General features: G+C 56.1%; 1 protein-coding gene across 10 annotated transcripts in view; it reads right to left on the reverse strand.

Moving 5' to 3' along the window:
* COL27A1 (collagen type XXVII alpha 1 chain) overlaps nt 1–19,820 on the reverse strand; it is a 143,178-nt gene extending 123,358 nt beyond the window's left edge. For 8 of the 10 annotated variants that reach the window (XR_011075193.1, XR_011075190.1, XR_011075192.1 and 5 more), the window contains exons 1-3: nt 19,302–19,820; nt 12,823–12,893; nt 6,884–8,616 (exon numbers count right to left, since the gene is read on the reverse strand). Coding sequence is in view for 5 of the 10 variants with exons in the window: in XM_068553303.1 (XP_068409404.1) it covers nt 6,884–8,616; nt 12,823–12,893; nt 19,302–19,363 (1,866 nt within the window). In the remaining 5 variants the exon portion in view is untranslated. The remainder of the gene's footprint in view (nt 1–6,883; nt 8,617–12,822; nt 12,894–19,301) is intronic. The other 2 variants (XM_068553300.1, XM_068553299.1) reach the window with 1 other exon arrangement.
* Nucleotides 19,821–20,038: the final 218 nt, after the last annotated feature.

The following is a 20,038-nucleotide window of genomic DNA, read 5'->3' on the forward strand; positions in this document are numbered from 1 at the left end:
ACCTTTGTTCAAATCCTGGTCTTGCCACTTAACAGCTGGAGACTTGGTGCAAGGCCTTCAGCCTGAGTCTCCACGGTTCTCCTTTACCACAGCTACTGCCCTGTCTACCCCAAAGGAGTGAATGAGGATTAACTAAGTGCCTGATGTAAAGAACTGAACACAGAGCCTTCAAAGGAAGCCAGGCTTTCAAGGATGTGTGAGGCCTGGGGAATTCATTTGTTTCAAATAACCATCAACGAGATTCCAGGTTTCCTGCTCAGAGTTAAAATCGGTGTTGAAAACCCAGTACGATTTGGCTGGTAATTAATCCAGATCTCACGCTGGGCAGCCTTGATTCACAGTTCTGGTCTGTGAACACCACGTGCTTGCTCGTCCATAAATAAAAATCAGAAGAGAGATCCAGACAGGCAGATATGGGTACCAAGGCCCCAGGGTCACTAGAAAGAGCCCCGGCTGGAGGGAGGGAGGGAGGCTGCTGCGTGACCCAGTGCAAGTCCTGGCCACCTGAGCCTCCAGGTACCTCGGGCCAAACTGGCAGCAGGCAGCATTCCTTCCATCCAGAGCCCAGGGGCTGGGTGGACAGTTTCTAGTCTTATATCTACCTCTGGGGGTTTGAGATTCAGGGCCAGCCTACTCTCTGCTCCTCCCTGGGAAGCAGTAGAATACAGTATAAGACAGGGGCCTGGGTCCACACTGGGCACCCTTACTTACTAGCTGTGTGGCTTTGGGCCAGCTCCCTCCGGTCTCCAAGGCTTCATTCCTTAACTGTAAAATGAGGCTGTACCAGCACCTAGCTGACAGATAATCTATAAAAAGCGCAAATCCTAGTGCCTGGTACACAGTTAACGCCCAGAAAGTTAGTGCTGTTTCTGTTAAGCAAGCTGCTGGAACCTTCCCAACTCAAAATTTTAAGCCACCTTCCTCAGCATCTGTCTGGGGGGAGAGCAAAAGATTTCCCTTCCTAGAAGGTCCTCCTCGGCCCCATTCTTCCAGGTGACCCAGAACCAAAGGGAAATGCAGGGGGCTGAGGCCAAGCATTACTGCAGGTATCTTTGTCATGACCGAATGAGAAACCACAGAGAGGCTCGGAGAGGCAAAGTGATTTGCTCAAGGCCACACAGCTAATAGGTAGAGCCTGGATTCAACCAAGGATCATTTGACTTGTTCTCTTATCCTGAGCAGCTTCCACACAGACAATCTTGGCCAGGTGCGTTGTGACTAGGTGGGCAACCTTGGGTAATTCCCTTCCCCTCTGTGGGCATCTGTGAAATGACTATCCCAGAACCTTCCCAACACTGGCGTTCCCTGAATTTCTGTGGTGATTTCCTCCTCTAGGTTTTCCAGTGGGAGAGAAAAGGTGAGATCATGTCCATCTCCCAGAGAAGGTGGCCAAGGCCCAGAGGGGTGAAGGCTGGTGCAGGGCTCCAGGGAGGGACAGTCTCCGTGGGGTGTAGCTCCCTGGTGGACCCCGGGAGGGCCACCACTGCAGTGGCCTGGATACACCCTCTTGGCACTTCTCCTGCCCCAGAAACGGGGGCATCCAGCCTGGAGTCTGACTTCATCCTTGACATCTGCAAAACAGACTCTAAGTGCCAGGCAGGACCCACGGCCCCGCCTGGTGATGTCAGTTCACAGCCGGACTCCTTGACACGGCAGCCCAGCCGCCCAGCTGCGGCCCCAGGCAGGCCTGACCCTCCCACACTCAGTGAGGCTGGGTGCCCCCTGCCCTTCTCGCTTGATCCGAGACCCTGCCTGCTCACCGTGCAGTGGAAAAACGCTGCCATTTCTTTCCAGGGCCTGAAGCCTGAGCGGGTGACTCCGGGATGATTCACAAGGCCGGGGTGGGATTTTTCCACTCCACGCTGCAAACAACGGGGCCTCTGAGAGGGCCTGGAGCTGAGGGGGAGGGGAGCGGGGGCTGCAGGCCTGTCTGGGGGAGGTGGACGAGGCCTGGGCTCGGGGCTCACGCAAAGAGAGCCATGGAAACAACCAAGCAGCCGCTCTGGGCTTCCCCCAAGGGTCCTGGCCTCCAACAGCCAGGCCTAGGGGAACCCCATCCCCCGGAACAAGTCCACCCTTGTGTCCAGCTGCAATAGCCCGCCTGCCAAGCCTTGCAGAAGGAAGTAAGTCCTGGCTGCCATGGCCCCTGGCAGCAGGCAAGGAGGGGTTTCACAGGCCTGGGATCTGGGAGACCTGAGTCCAGTCCTGAGCGCGCTGCTAACAGCCAGGTGACCCTGCGCAATGACCTTTCATTCTCTGGGCCTCTGCTCAGTGCCTGCCGCCTGGTGGGGGAGGCAAGAGATCTCAAAAGGCCCTCCCATCTCTAACCATCTGAGCTCACGATTATTCCCAAGGTTAGCCCAAAGGGCACTGAGCTTTCCCCAGTCTCTGTCCTAGGGAAGGGCCTACTGGGACAGGCCTTGAGCAGATTACTTCATCTCCCTATGCCTCTGGGTCTCAGTTTTCCCAGCTGTAAAATAGGAATACAATGCCCATTTTTTTTTTTCCCCAGGATAACGTATACGCGTGCTGGTTATTCTCCATTTGCTTCCCAGATCCATTCTGTGCCCTGGGAAGCTGACCTCTACAGGCTGCACTGCCACGCTTCCCTGCTCTCTGCTTCTGGCTGAGTTTGGTCAATGGGAGGCCCCAGCAAGAAACTTCTTCTTCCAGTAGAAGGAGAGGGTGGGTGGGGTATTTCTCTCCCTGCTCCCTCCTTGCTGGGCTATAGTTTGGTCCCAGCTCTTGTCCGAGACCCCTGTTCATGTTTTAACTCTCACTGGCTTCTAGCAACACCTTCCCCTCCCCTTGTAATTCACGTTGGACCCCATGTGCTTCTCCAGCCCCTGTCGATTCCTTTGATGACGCCAACACCTCTGTAAATAATCCCTTCCTTAAACTCTCCTCGATTACCCCGTTCTCTGCCTGGGGTCACAGGATACAGCACGCAAACTGCTTAGCACAGAGCCTGGCACGCAGCAGGAGCTCAAAAATCATATGCAAAGACAAAGCAAAATGCCCCTCCATTCTCCTGGATTCTAGATGATACCAGTGTAAGGGGTGAATTGCTCAAGATCTAGCCCTGATTCCTAACTGCCAACGGCATGAAGGCCCTCCTGTGCCAGAACCTCTTGGTTCTCTTAGGGCAACAACGCCCCTACCTCAACCATTTGCACATCAACAATCAGCCGCAAACATCCACTGGGACCCATATTCTAAAGCTGGGTGCTTTATGCCTCTCATCTCAGACAACCCACACAACTCTGGAAAGGTAGGTGGTACCATACCCTTGTTTTACAGAGGCCAAAAACTGAGGTTCAGAGAGGTTAAGTGACTTGCCAAAGGTCACACAGCACCTAGCACCTAGAAGGCGCTCATTCAACATTTGTTGAAAGAATGAAAAGATGGCTGGATAAGGGAATGGTTCAAACCCAGGTCATTCCAAATCCAAAGTCTGTGTGCTCTTGCACTACAAGCGCCTCCTTACCCCACCGGCAGCAAAGATCTGTGTAACCTCAAAGAGCCTGGCCTGCGTGTCAGGACAACCTGTTTTTCGTAAGGATCAAATTCCTTCATTCATCTCCCAGATAGTCATGGAGCATCTGCTGTGGGCCAGGCGCTCGGCCGGGTCTCCCCGAGGTGACGCTTGGAAAAAGTGCAAGGGCGTGCAAATGCCAGCAGCCTGATCGTGAATAAATAAGGCCTTGACTCGCCTCCTCCTGGGCGTGGGGCTTCTGTGCAGCTTCTGTGCAGCCTCTGTGAACCACAGCTTCCCCGCCCCTAGTCACCCGGGGCCAAGCTCAGCTTTTCCATGCTACCCCCGCTCCTGGGGCTCCCACAGAGCTCCCTCCCTCAGTGCTACAACTCCTGGCAGGCCTGGGCCCAGAGCTCTGTCTCAGCCTCTGCCAGTCTGTCCCGTGCCCCTCGAGAACCATGCAGAACTGGCCAGACACAGCCTTGAACACCTCTCAGGCTCTGAAAGGTCCTGCAGTCATTTCTAAGAAGGGAGCTCTCTCAACACTGGGTCATAGAGGGGAGACAGCCCCAGGGAGAGGAAAGAAGTTCCCCAAATCACCCAGCAAATCGAAAACTCCAAGGCAGCCCTGGAGATTCCTCAACTGGCTTCCTCACAGGAGGTGGGAGCTATTACCTTCTGCAGAAACCAAAGCTTAGAGTGGGTTGGGGCCGCAGAGCTAGTAAGGAGTGGAGCCAGGATTTAAACCCAGGTCTGCGTGTGCCCAGACTGGGGACAATTAAGCCTCATGTCCCGGGCAGCACAGCTTCTGCTCTGCTGGGGTTAGATCCTGAATGTATCTGAGGGTTTGGGGCGGGGATAAGAGAAAACAGAAGGAACACGAGTTCTTGTCACTGCTGTTCAAAGATGCCACCTCAATGAATAATTTCTGATATCTGGTGAAATATAAATGACCAGTTCGCCACCAGTTTGCCACAACGGACTGGACAAAGCTTCTAGAAGCTTCTTGGTTCCTACTGGAGTGAGACTAGGTTCCAAGCTGGGGGAAGGGTGGGATTAGGGGATAGCACAGGACATGAGGCAGGATGGCACCCGGGCACACTGATGTCTTCCCTCTTGCCCTCATCTGTTCTGGGCTGGAGAAGGAAGAGCCATGGTCCTCACTGAAGCTGCAGCCCAGCTCCTCCTGCAAGAACATGCTGCGTGCCCTTGGCCAAGTCTTTTGTCTCCCCAACCCTGGTCCTCTCATCTGTAGAGGAGGGGTTAGTACACACATCCTACCCTCCTGGATCAGTTTCTACAAGGTCCTAAAGGGAGATGCCACGTGTGTGGAAGTAACTCATGAACGTGATAGGTATAGAAACAGAAGACTTTTTAGACATTGAACTCTTCATTTGAGACCAAGGACAGGGCCTGACACAGCTCTGAAGCCCGCAGCCTCTCAGCTCTGAGTCCTAGGGTCTCAGAGCAGACACTCGGGGCGGGGCGGGGGCGGGGGAGCGGGGACTGGAATGTGCTGATCTTGGAGTCTGGAGCTGGGGCGTAAACTTCAGCTCTGCCTCCTACGTGCTGTGTGGCTTCTGAGTGAATCCTGGCCCTTTCTGGACACAGTTTCTAGGCTCCTCACCCGCCCAATGATGAGGGTGAACTGAATGGTCCCTAAGCATCCATCCCCTGAACAGGTCAACTAAAGCACCTTCTTCGATCAGGGGGGAAGTTCAAGACCAGATCTGGCAGGAGGCCTCACCTCCTGCTGACCCACATCACCAAACCCCAGGAGGAAAGTACGAGGCTCAGGCACCCGAAAGGCCCAGAGGCAGAGTCTACACCCTGAAAACCTGCTCCTGCTCCAGTTGTGCTGGCTTGGACACGGCCTCCCTCATTCCACATCACACACAGCCTTGGGGGACAGGGCTGGCCTCCTCCACTCGGCGGGGTGGAGACCCTAAACTTCGCCCCCCCCTCTATCAGAGGGGAACAATTCACCCGCTTTTGACCTCACAGCCAGTGAGACCAACCCCTCCACAGCTTGGGAAGCTGAGCTATCACAGGCCAAAGGTCCCTGGTGCCTGAGTAGGACTGGGTAGCCTGGAGGGGTGAAAAGGGTTTCTCCTGCTTTCCTCGGCTCCCCACTCCATACCCTGCCAATTTCAGAACACGGGACTTGAGCAGAATGTTGACATAATCGCAAAGCAATGCATACAATTTCCGTAAGTTCTACAATATGGTTATAATAAAAACGGGCTCTCGGTCCCCTTGGAGACAGGCTGAATAAATATTATTCCTAATGATTATTAAAACTCATTAAGTGTGTTTGTAAGGCCTGGGAATTCCCAGTATCTGCCACTGTCTCCACATTGTGGGGAGCCTAACCCAAGCACGGAGCCTGGTGGGCGACCCGGCCCCGGGAAGGAGGGACCCACACGGTGGTCATCTCCAAGGAAGGAGAACAGAGCAGAGGCCCGAGCTTTCTGGAAACTCCATCTCATCATTCCCCACCCGGAGGAATTGGCCTCCAGCTGCAGAAAGGTCGCTGCCCCTGGAGACAGTCCCAGGCATGCCAGAGGCATCGACCCTGAGACCGTTTCCTGCACGTGGAATGTTCTCTCTCTCTTCCTTGACTGCTTGGACTCACCCTGACCCTCCTCACCCCCAAACTCCTCTACCAGGGGCCACAAATCAAATGTCTACAGGAGCCAGGCAGGTAACAGAAACAAGATGAAAGGACCGGGTTTGAAGGCCAAGCGGGAGACATGTGGGCAGGCACACACAGGAGGGGGCCTGTCCTGTCTAAAGCAGAAGCCCTGACCCGGCCGCAGCCCACGGGCCACTGCATCTCTCCCTCTTCCAAGAAAAGCCAGTCACCCAGTCTTTTAGAAGAAATCTCTCACATTTCAAAAAATATTAATAACGTATTAAACATTTTTAAACAATGCTGCACGTGCGAAACCAAACACACTCAGCCCTACCCATGTGCGACCTTCGCCTGAAACTCGCAGACAAGCTGGTGGGCTGGAGGAACCCTGTTCCAGGGCTCAGGCAGCTGGCCTTTGGAGACTGGGGCCAGTCAGTTCGTGGTTTTCCTTAAGCCACTCAACCTTTACAGTGAGGCTAGCAAAGAGTGACTTGGGGCCTGGGTTAACCAAAGCCCAGGGTTTGCTCTTACCTGGAGGGGGCCACCAGACCCAAGTCCACCCCAGGGGATCACAAATCTGGGGCAGGATGTGCCATCACGAATACAGCCGAGGTGGAAGCATGCGGGACCCGGGGTGGAGTCAAGGCCCTGCCTGTAACCAGCGCCCTGCTCTAAGCTGCTTCACTTCCTCTGCCCTGACCAGGAGCAACTGCCTAACTGCCCCCGTCACCCACTCAAGCGCCAAGCAGCAGGCACAGCCCACCAAGTCTTACCGGTAAACCACAGTCTCCCTTGGGCCCCGGAGGTCCCGTCAGCAGCAGGAAAGGTGTGGGTCCCACCAGGTGGAAGAACGAAGAGCCAGTGCTCGTGGGCTGGGGGCTGGAGGACAGGAATCGCGCCGGGGCCAGCGCCGGGGCCGGGGTGGTCTGCTGGCTGGGCCGCAGCCGTCTGGGGCTCGGCCCAGTTGTCGGATGGCTAAACGGGACATCCCTGGCTGCCTTCCCAGGTCTGAGAGGGACGGGCTTCCAGGGGCTGCTCTTGGATCTGGCTTTCTTTGTGGCTTCTGATCCGGTGGGTTTCTTGCTTCCAGTGGGGGCTGAGCCAGGAGCGAGGGTGGGAGGCATCGCTGTGGCTTGTGGCCGAGCAGTCCTGGAAGCACTAGGACTGGGGGCAGGTGATGGGGGCACGACAGTGGGTCGGGGAGGTCTGTGTGTGTTGGTGTGGGCAGGAGCCGGCTCACTGACACGACTGCTCAACTTGGTCTCAGCCTGGACCACTGGGGGAAAAGACTTTTTAGAGGAGCTGGCAGCAGGAGGTAGGGGCCGGGTGCTGGGTGCTGGGGATCCGGGCGTTACAGGGTTCCTCTGGATGGGCTTCACTGTGGGACAGGAGACTTTGGCAGGAACTGGGTGGGAAGTGGGTAGCACCGGCTTCTCGGCGGGTGGGGCTGACTTTGTGAAGGAAGGCGGAGCTGTCTTCTGGGTGGGGCGGGGACTTTTGACAGGGGCAATTGAAGGAGAAGGGGCTGAAGGCTTGGTGGGGTGACTTTTGGGGATTTTGGTGGCTGTGCTCTTCTGCAGTGGCTGGACAGGTCTGGTGGAGCTGGCAGGAGAGGCTGGGGGCACGGGAGGCAGCCCTCCACTGGCTGACAGCTTGGCAGGTGGCAGGAGGGTCCGGGCTGGGCCTCCACCTGTGACGGGCTGGTGCGGGCCTGTGGTGCTAGTCCTTAGGGGCTTGGCGGGCATGGCAGGCACCACAGTCACCCTGGGCCCCCTGCCTGCTGGCCGTGACGCCAGGGCTGGCATGGCAGTGGTCAGGTTCTCCAGGCCCAGCAGGGCAAGGTCGGTCTGGAAGGTGAGGGGTGTGCCAGAGTCTCGGGGGAGGAAGGGTCCCAGCTGGGGCCGGTACGTGTCAGCCTGCCCACACTGCTTTCTCAGGTGGGTACAGTAATTGTGAGCGACCTGCGTCACGGGGTAGATACTGAACTGGCACAGGGCACCTTCAAACTGGACTGCGTGTGGGCTCATCTTCCCAAAAAGGAACAAGCCCTCGGGGTCAAGCGCTGGGTCCCTGTGGAAAGGCAGCGGGACAGGCACCCGGTGCTGCCCGCAGGCCGTCACCAGGGTGATGGTGCGGCCGCGGAGCTCCAGGGCCAGGTGGTGCCAGCGCCCGTCGTGCACGTCGAGGTCGAAGGCCACGGAGCGCCGGGGCCCCAGGTGGACGACTGTCTTGCCGGGGAGGAACTGCAGGCCCAGCTGCAGCTTGTGCTTCCGGCTGCGGACGGCGAAGAGGAAGGCATGGTTCACCCGGTGGGAGCAGAGGCTCAGCACCAGCGCCAGCTCTGTGCCCAGGGCGGCAGGGACGACGGCAGCCGTGGGGGCCTGGAGCCGGGCCCGCTGCGTAAAGATGAAGCCTGACTGGAACGGAATGACCCCTGGGGGCGGGGGGCTCCGGCCGCCCGCTGCCTTCGTCCAGCTGAGGCCCAGCCGCTGGAGGACGTCCACATCTGGAGAGGGAGGGCAGAGGGGGAGAGGACACAGTCAGGGCCTGCTTCCGGCTGCACAGACGGTGAGGACAGTCCACCCGCTGCTACCTGCTTGCCCCATGGCTGTGGCTGACAGCACAGAGTTGGAACCAATCCCTCGTCTGGCTACGTGATTCTGCATATGCAGACCGTCCTCCACTTATGATACAGTTACATCCCGATAAAGCCAAGGTAAGTTGAAAACATCCTAAGTCAAAAATGCATTTAATACACCTAACCTGTGGAACATCACAGCTTAGCCTAGCCTACCTTAAACAGGCTCAGAACACTTACATTAGCCTACAGTTGGGCTAAATCATCTCACACAAAGCCTATTTTATAACAAAGTGCTAAATATCTCACATAATTTATTGACTATAAGTGAGAAACAGAATGGTTGTACTGGTTCAGAATGGTTTAAGTGTATTGATTGTTTCCCCTTGTGATCTCATGGCTGATTGTGAGCTGTGGCTGCCGCTGCCCAGCATCACGAGAGAGTATCATACTGCATATCGCTGGCCTGGGAAAGGATCAAAATCAAAAACTCGACGTACAGTTTCACTTTTGCACCATCATCAACTCAAAAAATCATAAATCGAAACATCATAAGTTAGGGACCATCTGTAGTGGCTAAGAACACAGACTCTGGAGCCAAACTTCCTGAGTTCAACTCCCACGACTTACTAGCCTTGTGACTTCAGTGCCTCGGTTTTCCCATCTTTTAAATGGGATAATAGTAGTGCCAAACTCAGAAGGACGTTGTGAAGATTCAATGAGAATGCACTTGGAAAAAAATGCCTGGCACAAAATAAGCACTTTTGAAGGAGAGCTATTAATATTAAAAATAATGATAATCACCAAATGCTAGAACTAAGGGTATAAGAGCCTGCCCACCATGGTTTGTTTCCCCTTCTCTCTTCCTTGAAAGCCATATCCTCCAGGAAGCTGGCCCATAAGCGAGGGAACGACAGGAATGTTCATGTCACCGGAGCTTGGGAAGGCTGTCCAGGGGACCTGACTAGTTTCACCATCGTTTTCACCCAGTCTCCTTCCCACCCCCGAAGTCTCTCTCAGGCCGGAGCAGACTGGGGGAGCTGCTGTCTACACAGAAGGCAGAGGACATTTCCAATGACTCCCTTCCTCCCTGTGTGGCCTTGGACAGAGCAGAGGAAGTAATCAAGGCATCCCTGCAACCTCTGTCCTCTGGCGAAGCGTCTGGACATGGGACCGTGGTATGGCCAGGTCACATCCGCCTGGTAATTACGCCGGCTGGGCTTGCCAGAGCAAAAGTAGGGCTTCCAGGGTGTTTATGGAAAGGTTTCCTGACCTTGCCTCTCGTCGGGTCATTCGACCTCCTCCAGTTGGCTGAGCTGCCAGTGTCTGCAGAAGCCTGCTCAGGAGCTCCATCTCAGCAGGAAAGGAGAGGCTGCCTCCGGAACTGGGTTCCGGGAAAGGTCCTCAGGCCCCCTCCTCTGAGCTCAGCATCCTAACCCCTGAGTGTGGAATGCTCTCTCCCTCATCACCTGGAGTAAGAGGGGGGTGCACTGGGCTGAATGCAATCAGCTCTTAGTAGACCCTAGGTCAACCACTGTGAGATGGACAGGGGGATGGACAGAAAGATAAATGGGCTGGAAGAAACTGAGAACCCGGGTGCTGGTAACATGGCAGCATAATGGCTCCACAGCAGGCTCTGGAGTCAGAAGGCTGGACTTTAGAGCCAGACAAGACCACCTGTGAGTCCAGACCCTGAGCCTCAGTTCTCTCTGCCGTAAAATGAGGCTGCAAAGAGTGCCTACCTCATCGAGGTGCTGGGAGATGAAACGGAGGTCTTCCTTATTACCTATCCTCACCCACCCCTGCATCAGGTACCTCTGGCCAAGTCTCTTCCTGCCCCCCAGGCCTCAGTTCCCCTGCCTGAAAGACAAGGGAAACCAGACCTGGAGGTGGCCACAAAGTGCTAAGAATGTTCTAAGAACTCTGTAGCTGTAGGCTGCTGTTTCACGTTGGCCTGGATTGAAGACTCTTATTCTTCCCTAGGACCCGAGGGCCTTCACTTCACTTCAAATTCCTCCTTTCTCCCACCTCTGTCTGTCCCCAAGTCCTAAGCTAAAATAAACCACACTGTTTAAGGATTGTGAGTAGTAGCATACTTTATACGTTTAATCACTGAAAGCCTCTTGCTATCATAAGATACTTCTCACTATAAACAACTTAAAAGGGAGGAGCCACTTGTAATGACAGAAAGTCACTGCCCCCTGTCCCATCTCGGCAGCCCCTGAGAGGCTCCCAGGCCTGCACACATCTCTCCCTGCACCCTGCAACTTACAGCCGCTTGCGCTCCCTCAGGGAAGATGACAACCGGCCAGGCCAGGTGGCACCGAGGAGGTTTCCCTTATCATCCTCTCCAGGTGGTTTTTTTTTTTTTTTTTTTGCTGCATTGGGTCTTCATTGCTGCACACGGGCTTCCTCTAGTTGTGGCGAGCGGGGGCTATACTCTTCGTTGTGGTGCACGGGCTTCTCATTGCAGTGGCTTCTCTTGTTGCGGAGCATGGGCTCTAGGCACGCGGGCTTCAGTAGTTGTGGCATGCGGGCTCAGTAGTTGTGGCTCGTAGGCTCTAGAGCACAGGCTCAAGTAGTAGGCCTCAGTAGTAGCACAGGCTTCAGGAGTTGTGGCGCAAGGGCTTAGCTGATCCACAGCATGTGGGATCTTCCCGGACCAGGGCTCGAACCCGTGTCCCCTGCATTGGCAGGCGGATTCTTAACCACTGTGCCGCCAGGGAAGCCCTCCAGGTGGGTTTTAAAGCTGACACCAGGCAGTCTCCAGGCCTCCCCTGCACACTACCTGCAGCTCAGGGGCCAAGTCCCCAACTCTGCTACCTGGAACTGGCAGAGGTGGTCACCGCTAAGCCTCCGGGAGCCTCTGACCACTGTGGGCTCCACGGGGATAGAGAAGGGCCGTTCTTGCCCAAACTTTTCAGGTGGTATATAATTAACAATAAGAAGAAGAACTAATATTTATTGAGCACTTACTATGTGCTTTACAGGGGTTCTCTCTCTCTATTCTCTCAATCATTTATACAGCAGGTACTGTTTATTATCCCCATTTTACAGAGGAGGGTCAGAAAACTGAGCGATAGTAGCTTGCCCAAGGTCACACAGCTTATAATAAAAGACCCAGCTGGCCCCCGGGTCTTTGTCCTTCCTTCGTCACTATGCTGTCCTGCGCTGGAGGCCCTAGACTGGTTGGAAGGCAGGGTGGAGACACATCCAGAATCCCATCAGGGGAGAGGCGCTGGGGGACAGGGGAACGAATTCAGCCCAAAGCCAAGATGGAGGGACCCGGCCAGCTGGCCGCAGCAAGATCCCTTTATTACATAAACCGGGCTCCACACTGCTCCAGGCTCTCCTCACCACCCCCCTAGTGCCTGACTCAGGACTCTGGACAGCTGTTCACCTACTCCGTGGGGGAAAGAGCAAGCTCGGAAAATATGACATTTGCACAAAATGTTGCTGGGCAGCAGGAGTCTCTTCCGGGCACAGCCCTCCCCTTCCAGGGGCCCAATCCCTGCCCGGTGGCCAGGTCAGGCCACAGGGGCTCTGGGAGTGCCCGGCCGCCTGCCCCGGCACACAGGCCAGGCGGGTGTGGAGGAGGGGGAGGGGCTGCTATTTTAAGCAGCATTGTGGCTGCTTGACAAACAGATGCGGGAGACGTTTCAGTTTCCATGGGCAGTGGTGTAGCCAGCGTCCCGCTGCCTGGGCCCCCTGGACAGCTCCTCAGGGATAGTGGGGAAAAGCGGCATCTCACGGGAAGGGGCGGGCAGATCACAGGCGTGGGCAGTGATGCTTGTGGCCTTCGTGCCTCTTGTCAGCACTTCTTGGGGGTACCCATTGGACAAAGAGGGACAACTGCAGCTTACTGACCCAAAGTAACTTACATTCTGCCCTAGATAGGAACAAAAGCATCCCCTTTCCACATTTCTGCACTGAGCCCTTTCTACCCTTCACAAAACATCAAACGTGATTTTTTCAAGCCCGGAAGAGAAATTTGCCAATGACTGGCTCCATTCTACTGATGAGAAAGTCGAGGCACTGAGTTCCAATTAGGGGAACTGATGTCTCCTACCCCTGCGTTCTCAGATCCCTCTGTCTTCCTTTGTCTCCCCCTGGACAAAGAGAAGAGAGAATTACCTTCAGGAGCTCCTTGGGTGGAAGCCAGGTGACAGGCAAGTGAGACTAAGATCCAGGTGAAGAGAAATCCCCTAGAGACCAGGAGACACAAGCAGATGTGACATTAGCTTCCAACTCTCCAGCTGGGGAGTTGGGAGTGGATCACCCAGACCCAGTCCCACCCCAGTCCCGCCCAGGGGAGGCAGGAGGTGAGGCACAGGCTCCAGGACCCCATCGGACCAGCCCACGCTCCCGGGGGTCCAGCCACAGCCTCTTGGGGCAGGACCTGCTTACACAGTACAAATACAACCTCGCTTTTCACAGATCAATAAACCAAGGTCACCGGGCGGGAACTAGTAGGCAGGAAGCCCTGCCCTGGCCGTCAGGAGACCCAGGGTCCAGCTCAAAATCTGCCGCCGACTCACTGGGCAACGAGGGAACAGCCCCTGCCGCTCCCCGTCTCTGGGCCTCAGTCTCTCCATCTGTACTGTGGCCTCAAGAGCTTGAGGCCCAGTGGGCAACAGAGCCAGGGCTGAAAAGTCAGTGGGAAGACCAGACTGCTCTGCTTAGATGACAGGTGTTTTCAAAGGGCAGGAGAGATGAGAACTCAATCTCCAGCCTCACGGCGGAGAGCGGAAGAAGACCCCTTAGCCAGGACCAGTGTGTGCTAAGGAATCTGCCTACTGGCTTCACGCTGATAGGAAATGGGAGAGAAGAGGGGACGACGGGCAGTCAGGCCCCCACGGGTGCAAACCTGGCCCCATCGCTTACCAGCTGTGTGACCCTGGATGAGTCCCTCCGCCTCCCTGAGCCCGTCTCCTCCTCTGCAACTCGGCTGACACTCCCTATCTTGCAAGTCAGGCGTGAGGATTAAATGAGCTCATGCATGTCAAGGGCTCGGCCTGCTGCCAGCCACCAAAGTGCTTCTTATTCTTAGACCAACCCTGCTGTCCCTGCACTCTGGGGCCTGGAAGGGTTAATGCTCTGCTCAGGGGCTCCTGCCAAGATGGGCAGAGGCAGTGATCCGATTTCACCTTCCTGTGGGAGCAGCCACTGGCGACACCCGAAGCCACCGGGGCATCTGATCCCCAGGCAGGCAAAGGGGAGGGCGGCACGTGGCCAGAGTCGGCCAGCTAGGATGCAGGCAGAAAGAGCCCCGACAGGCGGGTGGTGAGGGCAAAGGCTGGGACACGTGGGCCCAGGATCCATTTCCAAGGGAAAGCCTAGGATGATGTGCTTCTGGGGAATCACGTAATCCAGGAAACCCATCTGCCAGAGTGGATGTCTGGAGCCCCGGGTTCTTCCCAGCTCCCTGGGAGCCTTGGAAAACACCCTCTGATTTAATACCAAGTACTCCAATTTAATTGCAATTAGGATCAATGGTAATCCTGACCTGGACACTGTGGAAGACACTGATGGTTACCTACCCACAGCCATACCCCTTTCTGCTAGTTCAGGGAGACCTGAACTTCAGAGGATACTGGATGAATCTGGATAAGTCTAAGCCCACTCTGAGAATTTGCCATGCTAGTGACTGGCTTAGGCATGCATATGTGACCCAAATGTGGCCAATGAGATGTGAGGGATGCCTGTCAGGGCCTCTTAAGAAAGAATTTCAAAGAGACATGGAAAAGGTTTTCCTCTAGCCTTTGCATGTTGTTGAGTGGGGACTTGCTGCTGCAGCCATTTTGTGCACATGAGGTAACAAGCCGCATGAGCATGTGAGGATGGCAGAATGGAAAAATGGTGGGTGTCTGATGACACTTGAGATGCTGAATTGGCCAACCCTATTACTGCTTTTCCTTTGGGCCTCTTGATATGGGAGGTAATAACTCCCCCCGTTGTTTAAGCCACGTTCAATTGAGAGTTACTCAGAGCATAAGGTGAACTAGCTGAAACAGCACTCAGATGCTGACGGTCCCTTGAAAGCCTTCTCCAGCTTCTGGGCCTTTGCACATGCTAATCTGAAGTGCTCTAGACACTACTCTTTTGCCTGGTCAGTTTCCACTCATGCGTTAGATTCTAGCCTGGGTGTCATTTCCCAGAGCCTGCTGCACATACGTCACCAGGTATCCCATGTATGGTCATTGTCTATTTCTCTGTTTCCCTTTCTAGCCCAAGTCCCTGAAGGGCAGAGACCACATCTGTCTTGTTCACTCTTGTTTTCCCAGCACCTGGCAGGCATGTAGTAAGTGTTCAGAGTATTTTTGCAGAAGGAATGAATGTTACCTGGTATTATAGGACTCTGGACTTTACAAAGTATCTTCCCAAAGCTTTAACTCCAGCAGGCCCACCCCACCTCTGACTTTTTCCAGGGATGCTCCTGGATAATCCTTGCTCCCTCCTCATCCTCTCCAATCTGCTGCCACTGCTGTGAGAATGCCTTTTACACAGGGCCTGTCCTCCCTGCCTCCACGGGTCTCACCTCCAGCGCATCACCAGCAATAGCTAAAGGTCAGTGCCTAGCGGCCCTGGTCTTGTCTCGGGAGAAGGGTAGAGGCTGACCCTTCTGGCATGACCTGCCCGCTTGAAGCAAATGGCAGACACATCAGCCGTGATGAACAGTAATAGGCAGCTTTGTTTGATTTGACAAAAACTGAGGCCTAGGGACGGCAGGTGCTTCCTCAAGGTCACCATGGGCAGACTCTGGGGACATAGCTCTTCAGTACTATTTCCCACACCCACCAAGTAGCTACTCCAGGAAACTGTGGATGGATCTACTGGGGAAGAGCCATCTCCTATATCCCAGTCTTGGTAGTTCCAAAGCACAGCTGCATAGCAAAGGCTCTGAGAAGTCTGCAATAAGGAAATTCACTGCACTTTCCGTCGGTCAGCAGTGCCTGAACTTAGAGGACCAGGGAACTCATTTTTCCTGAGAATGCCTCCTCAGAAGACACTGCCCCTAGCTCTCCAGTGTTCCTGCAACCTTACTAGTCTCTGTTCCATTTCCTTCCGGTCTCCTCTCTTCCCAGCCCTTTCCAGGCACCAGCTCTCACTCCTTGAGTCTCTCCCTGTGTCGTCACATCCACCCTTCTTAGGATGCTCCCCAAGCTGATAAAGAGAGGCCAGGTGGAGAGGAGAAGGTGCAAGAACCACGCACTTCCTTCTCGGTCAGTTTTTCCTGCTGGGGTTATGCCAAGGTGACCACCCTCTAGAGAATAAGAGGATGTATTGGGGGCAATATCCATAATCCCTAAAGGTCAGGAGAAAGAAGACTCACAGGGGAGATGGGATCAGAATCTTCTCTTCAATTAAGCTTCCTAACACCACGGTTTCTAACTCAAGAATTTCAGCCCCGAAAGGCCTGTTACAAAAATATTTGTCTCCTTTTCATTCACCTCAACAAATGCAACTGACCCTCTCAGAGCTGGATTCTGTATGCACTTGACCCAGAAACTGCCAAAGTATAGCACGGGAGTATAGAGTGGGAGAAGGTCCTCTGAGATCATTTAGAGGCCAGACTCTAGTCCCAGCCCCTCTTTATAGAGATGGGCCACTGAGGCCCAGAGAGGGGAAGTGACTTGCCCAAAGCCACACAGCATGTCAGTGACCCACATCATCTGACTCCACCACCTAGTAGACAGTCCTTTTCGCTTGACTCGTCTCCCATGGAGAAGAAATTGGAGACTTACAGGGACTTCCTACTTGCCAGAGACCAGAGTCCCAGCCTTCACCAACAGGAACAGAGATGCAGCCTGAGGAGCCAACAGCCATCTAAGTAAGCTCCAGGCCTGGAAAGTTGGCTCCCAGAGGGAGGCCCTGCCGATTCATTTGCTCCCATTCCAATCCTGTTTAGGCTACTGCTAATAACGTTTAGTGCCTGCACTGGCTCAGAGCTTTGTTCTTCCAGACTTCCGTTTTCACCGCTGACCCGTGGGCCTTGGCTGGGCGAAGCCAGGGCTCCAGAATGTCGGGAAGACCAGAGCTCAGGGGCCAGAGACGGCAGAAGGTGGCCGAAACGGGAGCCACGAGTTAGGGAGCCTGACCTTGAAGACACAGCCTGGCCACACAGCCCTCCAAGAAGGGAACCCAGGTGTTCCCTTTCTCCTGCAAAAAGCCCTCTGCCAGAACACCCAGTGTGGTTACTCCTGGACCACGAGGCCGGCCAGAGCCTGCAGCTGGTGTGCATAGGTTTTCCTCTTTCCTTGTTACCTGAGAACATACAGGCGCTCAGAGACCCACACAACTTGGACATCCACTGTGAGCTCAGAGCTGAGACCCAGGGCACAGAAACACAAGGAAAGCAGCCCCGTGGTCTCTGGGCTGGCTGTTATCCCACGGAGTAAGCTGGGAAGGATGCGGCCGGCGGACCACAGGAAAGAGAAGGGGGATGAACCTGTCCCACCTGCCTCCATGGATTGGCCAGGCCCCACGTGCCCAGACGCCAGGCTTTCTTCACACCTTACACCTCTTCCACGGGAACACAGACAGGGCATCTGTCTGGACACGATGCGGCCCAGAATTTTTCAGTTGTTTCACACATCCATTCAAGATGAAGTGAATAATAATATAAATAACAGCTGCCATTTATTGAGCACTTACTCCATGCCAGGCCCTGTGCTAAAAGCCTTTTACAAGCACAGTCCCACTAATCCTCACAAAAACCCTTCTGGCTGGGAATGAGGATGCCCGTTTGGGGGATGAGAAAAAGGAGAAGCAGAAAGACAAGGTGCCTGCCCCAGCTCGCAGGGCAGAGGCAGGATTCGCATGGCTTGACTGAAGTGCCCTCTCTGCCCACGGGTGTGAGTTTCTGTTTTGCTTCCATTTCCGCCATCAACTGAAATGGCATTTTCGTGTGCCAGGTAGGTTGTGGGGTATCCAGAGGGTCCTGAACACAGAGAGAGAGGAAGAGCCTATGCCAATAAAGTAATGGGGGGAGTGTGCTCAGGGAGGGACAGAAACCGTGGGTTACATTTGGAGGGCAAGCCCCCTCCAGTGCGGCATCAGGGGCGCTGATGGCTGTTGAGCTGAGCCTTGCGGATGGCAGGCTTATGGAAGCACGAGGGAGGGGGAGCGTTCTGAGTACAGGGAGGAAGGGGAAGGAAAGAGAGGCCAGGGATGCTCCCTAACAGTGTCGTGGAAGCTGGGCTGGGAGCAAAGCTAGGAGGCACGCAGGGGGCCAGAGGACACAGGGTTTGGGGCGCTGCGGTGGTTAGGGAGGCAGAGGCTGGGCCTCAAACAGCATGACTGCCCACTTACCTAAAGCTTGGGCCCCACTGTGGGGTGCTTGCCTGGCACCACTTTTCTACCCAACCGCTGGCATCTGCCCTGGCACAGGGTCTTCTGGAGAAAATGAGTCAGCAGTGTGCTTACTGGTGCTCTGTGTGTGTGTGTGTGTGTGTGTGTGTGTGTGTGTGTGTGTGCGTTTGTGTGTGTGTGGCGGTGAGGGGCGGGGGAATCTCAGCCAGACCACTTTTTCCAAGACATGGGAAAGAGAGGGGGCGGCATCACCCCCCTGATTCCAGCGCAGAGGGGGCAGGGCCTGGTGGAGAAGGGCGGAGCTACAGCCCTGACCAGCGTCTTGGGAATGTCCTCTGGTCCTGGGGGCAGGATGGACAGGGAGCGCTTCTCTGGGCCGTAAGCATGAGCCACAGTCCACAGGGCCCTGAGGGGCTGCTCCCATCCTGCTCACGGCCACACACACCCACACGCGGTGACTCCCTCTTGCACATGCTCACTCCTTTACAACTCCTACTCCACAGGCTGGGAACCAGAGCCTCTGGGTCCCAGCCCCTCCTTGGAGATTCCCTGCCCCTCTCTGGCCCTGAGTCTCACATCTGTGCAACGAGGGGTTCGAATTAGTCATCTCCCAGGGCCCTTTCTGCCCTGACATGCTAGCTCTCACTTTTTCCTCTCTCACACGCGGGACAGGAATTGAGGACCACCCCCTGCCCCTCCCCAAGCAGGGAAGCACTGAGACACACAGACCCAAACAGACTGACACACATGCGGAGATTTCCAGAAACAGGGGACGTGCAAAGACACACAGACGCTGAGACAGCAGCAGAAGCCGAGACCTGCAGCCATAGAATTTTGCAGACAAGTTTCCCGAGAACCGACAGAAACGGACACTTACAGGCTCGGGACCTGTGGACACCAACACTGGAACACACCGAGACAGACAGAAATGGAGATCCCCCCTCCCCCAAGCATCCAAAAAGCCCCCCTCCGCCCCCCCCCCCCCCGCCCGCCGCTCCAGGCGCCACCCCCACCCCCCAATCCCGATTCCGGGGCTGGCTCTGCATGGGACCCTCCCCAGCTCGGCCCCCGCCCCAAGGCGATCGGGCAGCCGCGCCAGGCGGGGCAGGGCGGGCAGCGCTCTCGCCAACCCTCGCCGGGCCGGGGGCGCTGCCCGCGTTAACCCTTGGCGGCCCGCCTCGCAGGGGTGAAGGAAGGAGCAGGAAGCTGACGTTCCGCTGGAAGCGTCCCGCGCGCCGGGGAATCCCCGCCTCCGGAGCCGCAAGAAGCTGGGGAGGGGGCGTCCCCGAGCCGGTACTCACCTCCCGCGCGCCGCTGCCGCCGCCGCTGTGCCTCGGGCCCCCCGCGCCGATCCCGCTCCCATGGCGGGCCCCTACTTCATGCTCCCGAGCCCGGGGGGCAAGTGTGGGCGCGCCCCATGGGGCCGCCAGCCCCCCGCCCCGCCGCGCCAGGCGGGCTCAGAGCGCTCGGCCCCCGCGCCCCCAGCGCAGTCCCGCTCCCAGGGGCGCCCGAGCAGGCAGGCAGCGCGGCCGGGGCCCCGCGGGCGCCCGCGCCAGGCCCATGGTCCCAGGAGTCCCGGCGCCGCGCTCGCCCCTGCCTCGCTCTTCTCTGCTTCCACCAAAAAGGAAGAAGAAGCAGGGGGAAAAAAAAAAAAAATCAAACTTTTGGAGGCGGGCTGCTGGCGGTCCCCGGAGGCAGAGCAAGGCCGGGCGAGGGCGCGCGGAGGGCGGTGGAAGCTGCCTCCCCGCCGGCCTGGGGGAGGAGAGGAAAAGGAAGGATTTGGGGGAAATGAAGGCGATTTAAAGTCTCGGCCCGCGGTGGCTCTCCACCTTCTCTCCTCCCCGCGCCGGGCCGCCCTCTGCTGCCCCCTGCTGCCCCCTGCCGGCCTCAGCCGGGGACACAGCCTCCGCGGGCCCACGACTGTCCCGCTAAGACACCCCACCCCCCCCAGACCCCCTGTAAAGATGGGGAAACTGAGATTCACAGAGAGAAAAGAGTTGGCCAAGACTGTACAGCGGGATGATCACAGTTTGGAGAT

The sequence above is a fragment of the Eschrichtius robustus genome, chromosome 10 (assembly GCF_028021215.1).
Source record: "Eschrichtius robustus isolate mEscRob2 chromosome 10, mEscRob2.pri, whole genome shotgun sequence".
NCBI lineage: Eukaryota > Metazoa > Chordata > Mammalia > Artiodactyla > Eschrichtiidae > Eschrichtius > Eschrichtius robustus.